Source organism: Pituophis catenifer, unplaced genomic scaffold, assembly GCF_029215685.1.
Source record: "Pituophis catenifer annectens isolate HBS135680 unplaced genomic scaffold, rPitCat1.0.hap2 SCAF_3, whole genome shotgun sequence".
In the NCBI taxonomy this organism is placed as follows: Eukaryota; Metazoa; Chordata; class Lepidosauria; order Squamata; family Colubridae; genus Pituophis; species Pituophis catenifer.
The window spans coordinates 163,176,964-163,191,424 of NW_027256883.1; the positions used below are offsets into that span (position 1 = coordinate 163,176,964).

Here is a 14,461-nt window from a genome sequence, read left to right on the forward strand (position 1 = left end):
TTCCTAAAGGCACAGCCTGGGAATAAAGGTGGGGGCAACTATGAAATATAACAAAATATCAGCCTGAAAGATCGGAAGCACCAGATCTGGCGTGTGGACAAGAGGCTTCACAGAGGCAGCAGGTTGTCACACGCAAACCACCAAGGATAGGCGAGCAAGGAGAAGGCTCAGCCATACTCACTCGGAGCCTGAAGAGTCCTCATCCACTGTGCCAGTCTTTATGCTCATGGTGATAGGTGTAAGGCCATTGAGCTGCTCCTGTAGTGTCTGTCGGGGTCGTGGTACCCCACCCCCACGGCTGCCATCGCTCCCAGAAGAACCATGCAATGATACCATCCCTGAGCGGCAGCTGGAGAGCTTGTTATGGATACGCTGGATGCTGCTCTTCTCACTGATGGGTGGCAGGTATTTTTTCTTTAAAATGCCTGAGGGCAGAAGATTCAGAGTCAAAGAAAAAACACACCATTCCTTGCTACAGTCAGGAAACCAAGGCCAAAGGATATGACTACTTCTCTTTATGGATAGAGGTGTGGGCTCCATGATGTTCTACTTCAGGGATGTCAAACTCAATTCCATTGAGGGCTGCATCAGGGTTGTGTTTGATCTCAGGGGGTCGGGGTGGGTGTGGCAGAGTGGGCGTGGCCTGCTCAATGTTACTCATCAGGGGCGCCTGTGGCAGCCCTAGTGCTTTGCCAGCGAAAACGGGCTCGCAAGCTCCGTTTCCGGCTGTGATGGCCTCCTGCAACCCTCTGCTAGCAAAAATGGAGCTTGGGAGGGCCACACGTGGTCCTCCCGAGCTCCATTTTCACTGGCAGAGGGTTGCAGAAGGCTATCACAGCTGGAAACACAGCTTGGGAGCCTGTTTTCGCTGGCAGAGGCAGTGTGGGCACTGTGGGCTAGTCCCTCGCTGTTTCCAGGTGCGGGCCAGAACTAAGCACCCCTGTTCTACTTGTAAAAAACAAAAAGCAGAGCTGTGTCCCATTTTCATCTCCAAACCTTAAAGGCACCAGGATCCAATCCTCTTGGTAAATTAAAATGGTTTTGAAATTAATGACTAAAAGCTATCTGGTTTTATGTATTTTCTTCATCATATTATCACATCCCATGGTCTTAGGCCCATCTGGTAGCAAGATCTTAAAAGAAATCAGATTTTTTTTTTTTTTTGGTCTCATTTCTAAGATGGTAATTTGGAGAATGTTTATTCCAGTTCAGTCTTTAACTTTACAAGAATTGCCATTGCCAGCTTATCTATATAATGTATATAAACTCTTATAAATTGGTATTGTGGAGCTTTCTCACCAAAGGCTGCAATGACACATTATTTCTGCCCAAAGAGAGCTAGTTTTATTAACAGAAAAAATTAATCATAACCAATATTGAATCCCTTAATATGTATCAATAGGCACTGCAGTTTATGCTCTATAAATGAATTACTGTGATGCTTAAATTTAATATATTTATATTAAAATATATTGGTAATTGAGCTCTTTTCTTTCATTATCAACTGCTTATGCTGTCTGTACAGGATTCCAAGAGGCATTTAAATGATGGAGGAACAGTCTGTTCCCAGTGCTTTCTATAGGCTCAATCTTATTTCTAGTTCATCCATGATGAATACCAAAGAATGACACACAATTAGATTCGTTGATTAAAAGGTTATTATAAGGTCATGTCCTATAAAGCTAAATTCTGTACTACTGTATCACACCAGAGAAAATGCTTATTTGCAAAACATTTTTACATTTTTTTGTTTGCTTCTTCCAGTCATACAGAGAGGCAAGAAATTATTTCTATTAATTCCCACAATTCACATATACCTAATCCATATTTATCTGGTCTGAGAGACTTAAGATGCTGAATTCACTCCTGAATAATAAGAGCAATTGCCAAATGCAACTTGGTATTTAGTGCAATTCAAGAGAAAATTGCTAGGGTAAAACAGACCAGTCGGTGTTACAGTTCCCAGAATCTAATTTTTTACCTTTCTGGGGCTGAGCAGTGGGGTGAGGCAGTGAGCCCAAGATGCCCTCTCCATTCTCTCTGGCCAACTCCTCTGTCAGTCCCAGCCGGTCATTCTTACCCATTGGTTCTACCCGCAGCGACTCTGAGCCAGGGTGGCCATCGCTCTCACTGGCAGTGGTTACAAAGTCACCCGGCCAATAAGGTTTTCCAGGTCCAGAGATGTTATCTACTGAGGAAAGGAGAAGATGATTGTAGATTTCAACGTTTGATAAAGTCTGATTTAGTGTTGACTCCATCCCTTCCTCCAGTTTTAGTGAGATATTCCTGGAGTTGCCCATGTCTAGCATTACCCTTTGGAGTGCTGAGTGCTGGCAGCTTCTCATTGTTAGGACACAGTAAGTTCTCCCAGCAGGGTTCCTTGGGAAATTCTTCATCCTCTTCACTGTCAGAGGAATGGGTGGAAGCAAAGGAACCACTCTGGTCATCTTCCATGGAAAGGTCACTGTCTGAATCAGTATCACGTTCTGTGCCCAAAAAGTGCAGGGAGAGAGACAAATAGTAATCAGACTGCATTAATAGTGCATCCATTCTTCACTCACCTGTTCTCCGGTCTCAACTCATACCAGATTCTCATGCCAGGTACTTAATGGTTATTTAAGAACTATCTACACAAATCAGGGGATTATAGCATGCAATTAAATTGTTCTCTTGCACGTGCATTTTTGTGCAAGCTCAATCTATAATGTTCCATCTGTGTAGTGGCTACAGTGTCCAATTAGAACTGGGAAAAACTAGGTTCAAATCTAAACTCAGAAAGTCATCAGAATGTGTCACTTTGGAGTAAACCAGAGTGAAGATAATAAAATGTTCAAGCAGCATCAAACCTAACAATGCTGAGTTTTTTTCTTAAGAGTTTTTGTTTCTTTTTCAACTCTTGCAAAACACATTTTAAGATACGAGGTCTGTAGCATTATCATCCAATCTGAGATGGTTTCAAGATGGGAAAAAAATGTCCCTTGGTTCACACTGATGAAATGTATGTTTGAATATGAACACTACCTGAAGCTTCTTCCCATGTCTACTATTAGAATTCCTCCATTCAATTAAGGATACTATACACACCATTACCATTAAAAAAACCTGGGTCCTAACTTTTGAGTTGTGATGGCACAGTGATTAGAATGCAACATTGCAGGCTGACTGTGCTCACTGCCAGGAGTTTGATTCTGACCAGCTCAAGGTTAACTCAGACTTCCATCCTTCTGAAGTCAGTAAAATGAGGACCAAGATTGTTGGGGGAAATATGCTGACTCTGTAAACCACTTAGTGTGCTGTAAAGCACTATGAAGAGGTATATACAGACTGTATAGTAATGTAAGTCTAAATATATTGCTATTGCTACTGCTTTCCCCACTTGTACCTAACCATAACAAACGTATTCCTGGGGAGGAAAAGATGAAGATTGTCATATCTACATTATGTTATCATCACCATGTCTCCAACCCATGAGTGAAACAGACTTATCTGTACAAGTATAAATGCAGTATTTCAGCAATTCAGTTCTGCAGTAGGGGAAAATCCCTCTGTCCTATGTTTTACTCGTTGGTGGAAGAGACAGCACATTATCTCTTTCGATTTCCAGTGTTCACGTATCTGCTACATGAAGATGTTCCTGTATCCCAGCAGTTCACCAGGAATCAAGCGGACTGAAGGTAGCTTTACTTCTTACCCCTTATTTATTTGTACCCTGCCTTTATTATTTTTTTTACAAATAACTCAAGGTGGCTAACATATACCTTTCTCTTCTTATTTTCCCCTCAACAATAACTCTGTGCGGTCAGTTGGGCTGAGAGAGAGCGACTGGCCCAAGGTCACCAGCTGGCTTTCATGCATAAGGCAGGTCTAGAACTCACGATCTCTTGCTTCCTAGCCTGGTGCCTTAACCACTAGACCAAACTGGTTATACAAGAGTGGTCTTATTGGCTGTGGCGCTTTTTGTCCTATCAGTTTCTAAAGTCCAGGCTAATTTTTTAGTCTCTCAACAATTTAACAAATAAATCAGAATTATAGGTATTAGGAATACATCTTCTCACACAATGAATTTGTCTCCTTTCTAACCTGTAGTATCCACCCCAAACCCCTCTTTATATTGTAACTGACTAAGTTTACTGAACGGCAATGGGCTATCTGCCCGCCTTATCTATTCCACAAGATGACAATGTAGATAAAATACAGATTCTTTAACTATGAAGGGCTAAAATAGCAATTTCATAAGGAATGGGATAGTGTCTATGAAAAAGGCAAGTATCCCTCTATAAAAAGTCCCACAGACACATATCATAATGGCCTGGTTTGTCATTTCTGAAGACAATGACAATGCTCATTTTAATCTGCCTTTCTCTTTTAGAATAAAACAGTTTTAGCACAGCAAAACAAATAAAAAAAATGCTGTGCAATTCTATGAAGATATCATTGAGTTTTATGGGATCTATAGATATAATATGTATATAACATGAAATATACTAAGCTGCAGCTTTATGGATCTACTGCATCCTCAGTCCTAGCACATATTTAACTTTGATTGGACTCTGAGAAACATGAGGAGGAAGAATTGTGGATTTTTTTGTTCACATGTAATCACCATAGGTGTCCAAAATCATAGAGCATTTAAAGAAGGTGATCAGGAAGTAGAAGGAAAAAAACAAGAAAAGGACTACATGGAAATGAGAAACACTATACTGTAGCTTCAAGAAGCAAATTATAAGGCATGCTATCAATTGAAGGCAATTCATAAGCCCAGAGAAGTAGACAACTCTGTCCAGAACTTGTCCAATTCTCTTCCTCTCACCATTGTTCTGATCCTTATCTTCCAAGAACAAAGAACTGGGATCTGCAGGCCCAATGTGTACCTGGCTATTGTTCAAGCCAGACTCCTCCCTGTGAACAGAAAATAGAGAATTTGATAGCTGCCAAGGTTCCACTTCAATCGAAAGGTTGGCAGTCCAGCAGTTCGAATCCCCGGTGCCGCGTAATGAGGTGAGCTCCCGTTACTTGTCCCAGCTTCTTCCAACCTAGCAGTTCGAAAGCACGTAAAAAATGCAAGTACAAAAATAGGGGCCACCCTTGGTGGGAAGGTAACAGTGTTCCCTGCACCTTTGGCATTTAGTCATGCCGGCCACATGACCATGGAGACGTCTTCAGACAGCGCTGGCTCTTCAGCTTTGAAACGGAGATGAGCACTACCCCCTAGAGCCAGGAACGACTAGTACACATGTGCGAGGGGAACCCTTACATTTACCTTAAGATTCCACAATACAGACAGCAAGATCTATACCATGGGGTAAGGAAAGAGTTATACATTCTTTACATTAGCATTACCTGAGCACAAAAGGGATGTAGCTGTGCTGACTCTTGCCTGAGCGGACAGTGCTATGCAAGGAACCAGTGGAGTCCCCAAATGGTGTATGGTACAATTGCCCATCCACGTAGGTATTGTTGCAAATATAAGCCTGTTGAGATCAGAATAATATGGGAGAGAGAGCATTAATAGTAACAGAGAGGCAAGGGGTAACTTAATGAGTCCCTTCAATATATATATTTTTTGTATTCACCAATTAGACTAAAGATCTGAGTGTTTTTTATTAGCACAGTTCTGAGTTCTGGACTTCATATCTTCCATTGTGCCACCATTGCTCATCTACTTGACCATTCCTCTCTTTTATATTAGGTCTCTTTTCTCAATGCTAGTAGTGTGTTTCTTTTCACAGGCATTTGTTCACTAGTTGTTCCTTGGAATCTGTTGCAAAAACTCATCTTTGCTATAAGAAACCAAACCATCTTTTTTCCTGTTATATCCTGGATATATAAACGTTCAGAAGATGACCTGAAAGCAGGATATAGAATATTGTGCCGTCTGATCTAAGAAACACAAAATTCAGAGATGAATCTCAGTTTTCATGAAATGAGTCTGCTTTAAGTGAGACAGTAGTTGGTTGTGAAAAGATGTGAGTGCTCAGGTGGTCAAACCTGGAGATTGTAGATAATTTGGCTTCAGTGTGCCTTCCATAATACTATTAGAAGGAGAATCAGTTAGGCAAAACATGAAAATATATGCACAACTGCTTCATTGCCAGTAGCTTCATTGTCATCTCTTGATGCAGAATATGACTTAAAATTCTGAACTGGAGCAAAATGCCAACTCCAGGTCAAAGTTTTGTTTATTTTGCCTTTTAAGATCAGTGTCAAATTCTGCAACAAAACACCCATAGTTTTCTACTCAAAGGTATTATTGGCCCTCAGAGAGCCTAGGAAAGAAAGTGCCTTGAAATACTCACTGCTGTCAAGGTAGATTTGGTAGTGAGCGTAGGATCAGTGTTGTGCTTCTTTCCACAAATAGATCTGAGAGCCTTCCTCACTTCTTTAGATAAGATGATACAGAGGAGAAAGATTAAGGGTCCCTATGGAACAATGAGAGAATAAACAATGAATGACAACCTCATGGCTTCCAAGCTTCATAATGCTTATTTGTTTCTTAGACTTATATCTTGCTCTTCCTTCAAGAGCTCAAAGCAGCTGAGATCTCTATGGAGATCTCTTCACTGTATCTTCTCAATAGCAATGCTGTGAGACAGGTTGTGCTGAGAGAGAGTCCAAAGTCATCATGGCATTTCCATGCTAAAGGGGTTCTTAGAACCCTAGTACTGGTCCAGCAATTTAACCATTGTATCATGCCGAGTTTCCAAAGTATTATAGTAAGGGAAAGCCAGTAGCCTAATCTGCAGACTTGTTTTCTATTTTCAAACCTACATGGTCTTTGCTATTTTTGTTTCATATATTTCTTCCCACTCATAAGCAGTAATTTTTTTCTTCTTAAAAATTGAAAAAGGTTGTATTAAATTTTTAAAGATTTGACTGGGCTTCACCAATTTCTACATCAAGAATAATTGCTGCTTTTATTAATAAGACTTGCTCTAGTAGATGTTACCTTGGGAAAATAACAGTAGTTGTAAAAAAGAAAAATGTTTTGCATGTTTCTAAAGTTTTGGTAAAAATCCTATTTTAAATCATTTCCTAATTATTTAGCGAAACAGATCTCTGACCCAGCAGTAAAGTATGAACCTATATGAAATCTATACACACCCAAGTATTTGGAGCAACAAAGGGAAGTTTAAAAAAACCACCCCTATTTCTATATATATAAATGGAAATTAAAATCCTGTTTTTCCATAGGACTCAATCATTTTGAGAGCCAAAGAGCTCAAGAATATAAGGACTGATTTATTTTAAAGGTCTAAAACATGTGGTCCAAATGCTGTGTAAATTCTGTCCATGTTTCCCAGTACACTTATGTTTCCAGAACTCTTTCATCTTTTAAAATATCCCAACCCACTGAAACAACTAGCTCTTCTTCCCTCCCTAATTGGAAAGTGCTTGATGTACCTGATACAGCCTCATGATCAATAAAATCTGTATGCTCCCTGCTCCAATTGCCAAACAGAGGTCAATCGTACTCAAAAAGCCACATGAAATTCTAAGAATCAATTTTGGCCTGATTCTTCAATTTCTATTACTGTATGAAATTGAGATAAATGAGTTCTTGGAGAAAAGGGAAAATGGTGAAAACAAAATAGAATTGGGGGACTTGATAACAGCTCAATATTATTGAGCAAATGTTGACTGACCTGGGGAGATTCCATACCAATGTGTGCTATTGTGCTATGTCCTGATACCCAAATTACCTGGAAGCAGTTGAAGCCCACAAAGAGATAGTGGAAGAGGATGGCATCACTGTTGATGGACAGCAGAGCCAGCAACCAGGTGACACTTATGATCAGCAGAGAGATGAAGCCCGACCGTAGACCAGAGCTATAGTAGAGAAAGAGCACAGTCAGTGGGGGCTCTCCCACACAACAACCCCCAAGTCTCATGGGTAGAATATGAATAAGCTCCTGATTCTCTTGGCTGACTCTGGGGCATGGCCTCCATTGACTTTGCAATACAACCTAGTTTTGCACTTATATAGGACTGATCCCACAATTCCAATAAAAATATTGGAAGCATTGACTATTGGGATACATCAATGCTAAGTCAGAAAATGGAAAGCAGGAGACAGAACGACTTAGTAGGGTGAGATAAGGTGGAGACAATAACAAGGGTGATAAATAAATAAATAACAGAGGAAAGGCACATAGGATCAAAAAAGCAGAAATCACAATGCAGGGACATGGAAGAATAGTTAAATGTTCATAATCGGTGAAAAGAGTAGTTGTGCATAAACAATGCCAGACTCACACTGTCCCCTTCTTCTCAAAACCTTGCTGTTGAGCTGCGCAAGTGGCCTTGGTGGCCAGGACATAGAGGAAGACACTCATCTATAGAATGAAAGAGGGAAAGGTTTAATACTAAATTTCTCTCTGGCTAATAGTGCATCCTCCCAAACCTGGAATATTTTAAATACTGTTATCAGTCCCTCTTCCTTGGCAGTGCCCTTTCCTGATTCTTGCACAGATCAGTTCTTTTTCATAAGAGTCTTATAACTAGCACTAGCACTGATGATGTTACCTAGTTAGGGTAATGAGATGTCTGCAAGAAAACAAGCAAGCTCAGAGAGCAGCAAGGACCCTTCAGTTTTATAACTGAGTTTTATGACAGACTGGGAAACTCATGTAACCCATCATCTGAGGTTCCTGTTGGAGCAAGGGAAGATCTGCAATTCTGGGCAATGCATCTCAGCCTTCCATTGCGTCTTCAGTCAGTTGACCAAGAAGATTGTTTTCCAAGTTATTCAGAGTGTTTCAGATGGAAAAATAAAACGGCAGAACTAGGCAGTCCTTGACACGCTGGATAAATAAAACTAAACCCTTTTGTGAAAGTAATAGTTGCCATGTCCATCCTAAAAAAATATAATGTATATAGTGTGTATAATTTACACTGCAGGTAAAGCAGGAATAGTTGTATGGAACCAGACAGCTGTCCTGATAATGTGAAATGTGGGTCTTTTGCCTTTCCTCCCTGTATTCCTTTGCTTCTCTACTCACTGCAACAGCAAAAGCAATGGGACCAGCAAAGCTCCAAATCAGGGTATCATAGATGGAGAGCCAACAAAAGTCTGGGTTCCCATATCCTTCAGGATCCAGGCCCACAGCAAGTCCTAAGGAGAATACCACACAAAACAATCAATAAAGAGGAAACGTAAGTCCTTAATTGTTTCATCTACTCCATAGCTAGAAGATTGTCACTTAGACAGCCAGTTCGAATTGAATGAACTTTGACAGAACAGTATTAAGGTTTTGGTTGTCATCTTTAAACCCCTGCATGGCATGAGTCCAGACTACTTGAGGAACAGTCTCACCCAGATGGGACTGGTCCACCCCACCATGCCAGCAGAGGGGGCATACTGCGGATCCCCTCAGCCAAGGAATTTTGGCTGGTGGGATCCAGAAGAGCCTTCCTGCCCTCTGGGACATCCTCCTCCCTGAGGTGAGATTGGCTCCCATCCTCCTGATTTTTTGTAAGAGCCTTAAGACCTGATCCTGCCAGATGGCTCTCCCAATGGGAGACGTTCACATTGGATGTGGTGGACCAATTAAAACCTAATCCTACCTCACCCTCCCCCATGTATCTGGCTTCCTCCTTTGCCATCTTGTGTTCATGATTTATCTGCTTTGTTATTTTATAATTGATTATTTTTATGTTTTTATGTTGTAAGCTGCCCAGAGTCATTGCGCATGAGAGGGCCAGTAAACAAATTTCTAAATTTCTAAACAATAAATAAATAAATAAATAAATAAATAAACAAACAAACAAACAAACAAACAAACAAACAAATAAATAATTTAAACAGGTCAATACACTCCAGCCCTATCTTTAGGCTTGGTGAGTTATATCCTGCTTAAATTGATTCAGTTACCTGATTCAGTTACCTAAGGCTAGCAGAGGAAGGAACCATTTTATTTTAATAAAATAAGCTATTTTCTTTTTAATAAAACAAGGTTCACAAAGAGTATAATGGCCTCAGAATGGCCATGGCTGTATGACAGATTATCTGAAATTTAGTGCAGGCCTCACCTGTGATGAATGCTGGCACACCCCATCCGACCATATAATAGAAGCGCATCGGGCCATAGTTGATGTCTCGCACTTCACTCAGCATGCGGTAAATATGCAATGCTTCTAGCAGTGCCCAGGCAAAGGCACACATGTACAGAAAGTGCAACAGGATGGCAATGACGGTACAGGCAAACTATCATGGAAAGGGACAAAAGAGCAGGATTAGAAACCTGTTCCAAAGGTACACAAAACCTGAAATGTAATGAACCATTTCACTGTATATTCGGAATTCAGATAGGATATTTTCCTATCTTTGATTCAAATTTCCAGGAGCTCCTGCTATTAATGTAAGGCAGTTTTCTTGGCTTTCAAAGGCACCCAAACAAAGAAGGATGTGCGGATCAGGAGTGAAATCTATTAACCTTCCTTACTGGTTCGGAAGTGCATGTGCCATGTGCGCATCACATGCATGTGCAGACCCTCTGCGCATGCGCAAAACCTTCTCTGCATGCGCAGAGGGTAAAACTTCCTGGTTAAAACCAGGAAGTAACGACACCCGGGCACATGGGCGGAGCCTCGTGCCGCCATCATTACCGGTTCTCTGAACGACCGGCCACAATCGCTACCGGATCACCAGAACCGGTCCGAACCGGGAGCATTTCATCCCTGGTGTGGATGCCAGATAACCCTGTATGGTTTGTTGGGGAGGAGTGGGGTGTCTGACTGTTCATTAGCAATAGATAGTAATTGTTGTATTGATACTTAGTAGATGTGACCATGACTATGAACTTAATCTTTTTAACAGAGTTTTTTTCTCTCCCACCCATACAGATGCTTACTGGCAGATCAGCCTGGTTGATGCCCAGTAGGAAGACGAGTTCAGAAAAAAATAACGCAATCGCTAGGTTCTTGCGGATGCTTTGTTGATTGGATCGCAGAGTTCGCAATCCAGCCAGGAAGAGGAAAGTAAGCAGGAGACTGCCCAGTGTCACAGCAATGGAGATATATGTGATCGTCTTCAGGGGTAGGATCTCACCATTCTGGGAGGAACAGAGAATTTATTAATGGATACCCATGCATCTTATTATTTGATCTGCCTGAAAGCAAGAGCAATTTGACAGTGGAATCAATTATTTCCCTTTACTAAATGTGTTCAAACAGAGGCTGGATAGCTATTTGTTTTTGTTTTTTGTTTTTTAATTTGATTTATATGCCGCCCTTCTCCGGAGACTCAGGGTGGCTTACAATGTGCTAAGCAACAGCCTTCATCCTTTTGTATATTTATACAAAGTCAGCTTATTGCCCCCACAACTGGGTCCTCAATTTACCTACCTTAGAAAGGATGGAAGGCTGAGTCAACCTTGAGCCTGGCGAGATTCGAACCTGCAGTAATTGCAGGCAGCTGGTCTTAATAACAGGGTGCTTTAGACCACTGTACTACCAAGGCTCATTTTTGAGTTTTGAGTTCCAACAGTGAGTAGGAGGCGTATTTGATGGCCCAAATAGCTGTTCTCAGCCCTATGAGTCTATCATCCTTAAGGAGCCAAAACCTAACTTCTGCTACTAAGTTATGCTCCCTTCAGAATTCTCCCTCGCCCTATTCTCCTTATTCTCCTTAAAGTAATGTCCTTATTTTTCTCACCTCTCTGCGGGAAATGTCCATCAGCACAGCAAAGCTTGTCATATGGTTACACTGGCAGCTGACATGAGTTTCATTCCTGAAGACAACCTCACAGCCTTTAGCTGACCAGCCACCAGTCCCAGTGACCCTGAAAAACAGCAGAGTCAAGATGGCGCTCTCAGCCTGAGGAACCCTGCCTCCCTGTCCCAATATCTATTGTTCCCTCCCTGTTCATTATATGGCAGTCCCAGCCATTTTGTCTGGGAAATAGATCTCACAGGATGGAGTGGTTCCAGAAGACACAAATAGGCTTGGTCCGTTCCTCAGTTTCCAACATCCGAAATTGCACAGTGATGGGTTTCTCAAGGGCACGTTGCATCAATGCATCGTTGTCATGGATGCTGATGCTCACCACTGGAGTGTTGATGATGGGACGCTTGGGGACTCTGTGGTGACAACAGTGCATTTATTTAGTCATACATTCATCCATTTATTCAATTTCTATAGCTGCTCAACTCAGCCAAGTGACTTACAACTCTAAAATTATAAAACAATTAAAAAGCATTAAAACAGTAAAAACATCCACAAAGTAAGTACAAACAGCAGCCATGATGATTAATCAACTTATAGTACAGCGAAATGGCAGGACCCTAAACACATAAATCAGGGGTGGGTTCTACTTACCTTTACTACCGGTTCGCAGACAAAATTGTGTGCGCGTGCTCACTTTGCATGTGTGCATCCTGCTGCGCATGCACAGAAGCTACTGCGCATGCGCAGATCGCTGATGACAACATCCGGGGCGGTGGGCGGAGCCTCGTGCCGGTTTTACTACTGGTTCTTGCGAACCGGTCCAAACCGTGGGCAACCCACCACTGACATAAATCAATAAAATGTATTTACTTAAATCACTGTTTCCCTTCTGTAAAGTTGAATTCTGCTTACCATCACACAGACCCTCCCAATGTAGTGCTTTCAGACATTTGCTAGGTCTTCAAAAATAAAATAAAATCTCTTTCAAATCAAGCTTGGGTCTTGGGGATTTAATGATTACATCGATATCCTTCTTTTTTTACCAACACGACAGATGGAGCTTTGCAATTGCTTCAGGGAATATTTTTTCAACTTCCCAGTCTTGGGATTCTCTAGTGGTCCCTCATCCAAGTAAGTACTAGCCAGAATATGCCCTGCTTAGTTTCTAAATCGAGATAAAATCAGCCAGGTAAATAACAACAACCATTTTGTGGATCAGACAGTCATGAAGCTGTTGGAGTTTCAACAACCCTTTCAATAAACAACATGGAGAACCCCAAAGAAGAACTGGAATAATACACAAGCACTGAGTACCTAAACATTTCTACCCCCTCTACTAATACATCCATGCATTGAGGTGCAATGCAGACATTACCTTAGACTCCTTTTATCTGTGTCATACTGCTCTGGAAGCAGACTTGCCAGGTTGCGGTAGATGATCACACTAGCAATCGCCTGGCCCTCACTTAGATCTGGATGTCTCTTCTGTCTTGTCATAAGGGCATGTTCTTCTTCCTCATTGGTGCCTGGCAAATGCTTGGCACTGGCCACAGAAGATTCTGAAAAGTGAACGTGAAACATGGAGCCACATTTTATTTCGCTAGGGCAACAGGCTAAACAAGGTTTCACTAATATTTACTTCCAATATTTGTAGTCTGCTTGTCTGGGGAAACAAAAAAGAAGCTGACATTTTTCAGGAGATGTGGAGATTTTTCACAAAAAGATTGGACAACAATTTGTTCAAGATGGTATAAGGTCTCCTGCCCTGGGGTTGGACTGGAAGACCGTCAAGGTCCCTTCCTGCCCTATGACTCTATGTTTATGCCTATGTTTTATTAAATTATTTCAGTAAATAATTAGATCACCATTAAACCATCATGACACATTCCCTATTCCTATAAGACCACCATTTCCCTTCTAACAAGTGATTAGAAGCTTTCTGCATACTAGAGCCATCCCAATTCTCCTGGTTTACGTGTTAGTTGAAACTACAACTTAATTGCTCTTGTCTTGCCCCTTTCTTGCTTGGCCCAACAAATTACTTCTATTAAATTACTTCTTACATCATTCTGATCTACTGGGCTAGTCCTACTATTTTTCTTTTTAGACTGTTTATTTTGATAACAGGGCCCAAAGTTGTCCTTTATGGCAAAGATATCCTCTTCCCATTCCCTCACACATAGAAAATAAAATTCTTTGGAACTGACATGCTGTATAAGAGGAAAGGAAATATTAACAAGGCTTCTTTATTTTGATCTCTGTTTTCCATTTCAGCTTCCTATTGGTAGCTTTTTATGAAGATAATAGATAATAGGTGTTATATTGACAGGATAGTTTTCCCTCTCGTCCGCTGTTTAAGCAGGAAGAATGCTTGAGTGTAATTGGCTGGTTTCCCTGACAGCTCCCTATAAAAGGGTCTGAGAGGCTGGCTGTTGGATTGTAAATAGTTGCTGAATAAAGAGCTGTTGTCTGAAGCCTGTCTCCAGTCTCTTCAATCCACCTATCTAACAATAGGACTTCCTCTTCATGTGCATTTTAGTTTTGATCATGGCATTCAGTACTAATTTGCACTGATCATCCAATGCTTTCCAGGAAACCACGAAGCCTCAAAATAAATCCATTTCTGTTACATAACACACAGCTAATTCATCAGAAAACAAGGTGGTAAGGATAGAATGGATGAGTTTCGAAGTTGCACTAAGCCATAATGTAATTTATTTTAGTGTATTGCCAGTTCTACTGTATTCAGTGAAATTTGGTAAGTACTCTACAGCTTAGCTTACTGAATAAAGTCCA

At 41.1% G+C, this 14,461-nt stretch overlaps 1 protein-coding gene across 1 annotated transcript in view; it reads right to left on the reverse strand.

Annotated features, from left to right (window-relative positions):
- CELSR2 (cadherin EGF LAG seven-pass G-type receptor 2) overlaps positions 1-14,461 on the reverse strand; it is a 107,390-nt gene that overhangs the window by 4,776 nt on the left and 88,153 nt on the right. The window contains exons 21-34 of the mRNA XM_070941444.1: positions 13,041-13,224; positions 11,911-12,078; positions 11,654-11,780; positions 10,851-11,051; positions 10,030-10,204; positions 9,000-9,112; positions 8,254-8,333; positions 7,701-7,827; positions 6,297-6,419; positions 5,341-5,471; positions 4,811-4,899; positions 2,313-2,486; positions 1,982-2,191; positions 182-425 (exon numbers count right to left, since the gene is read on the reverse strand). Coding sequence (XP_070797545.1) covers positions 182-425; positions 1,982-2,191; positions 2,313-2,486; positions 4,811-4,899; positions 5,341-5,471; positions 6,297-6,419; positions 7,701-7,827; positions 8,254-8,333; positions 9,000-9,112; positions 10,030-10,204; positions 10,851-11,051; positions 11,654-11,780; positions 11,911-12,078; positions 13,041-13,224 — 2,146 coding nt within the window. The remainder of the gene's footprint in view (positions 1-181; positions 426-1,981; positions 2,192-2,312; positions 2,487-4,810; positions 4,900-5,340; positions 5,472-6,296; positions 6,420-7,700; positions 7,828-8,253; positions 8,334-8,999; positions 9,113-10,029; positions 10,205-10,850; positions 11,052-11,653; positions 11,781-11,910; positions 12,079-13,040; positions 13,225-14,461) is intronic.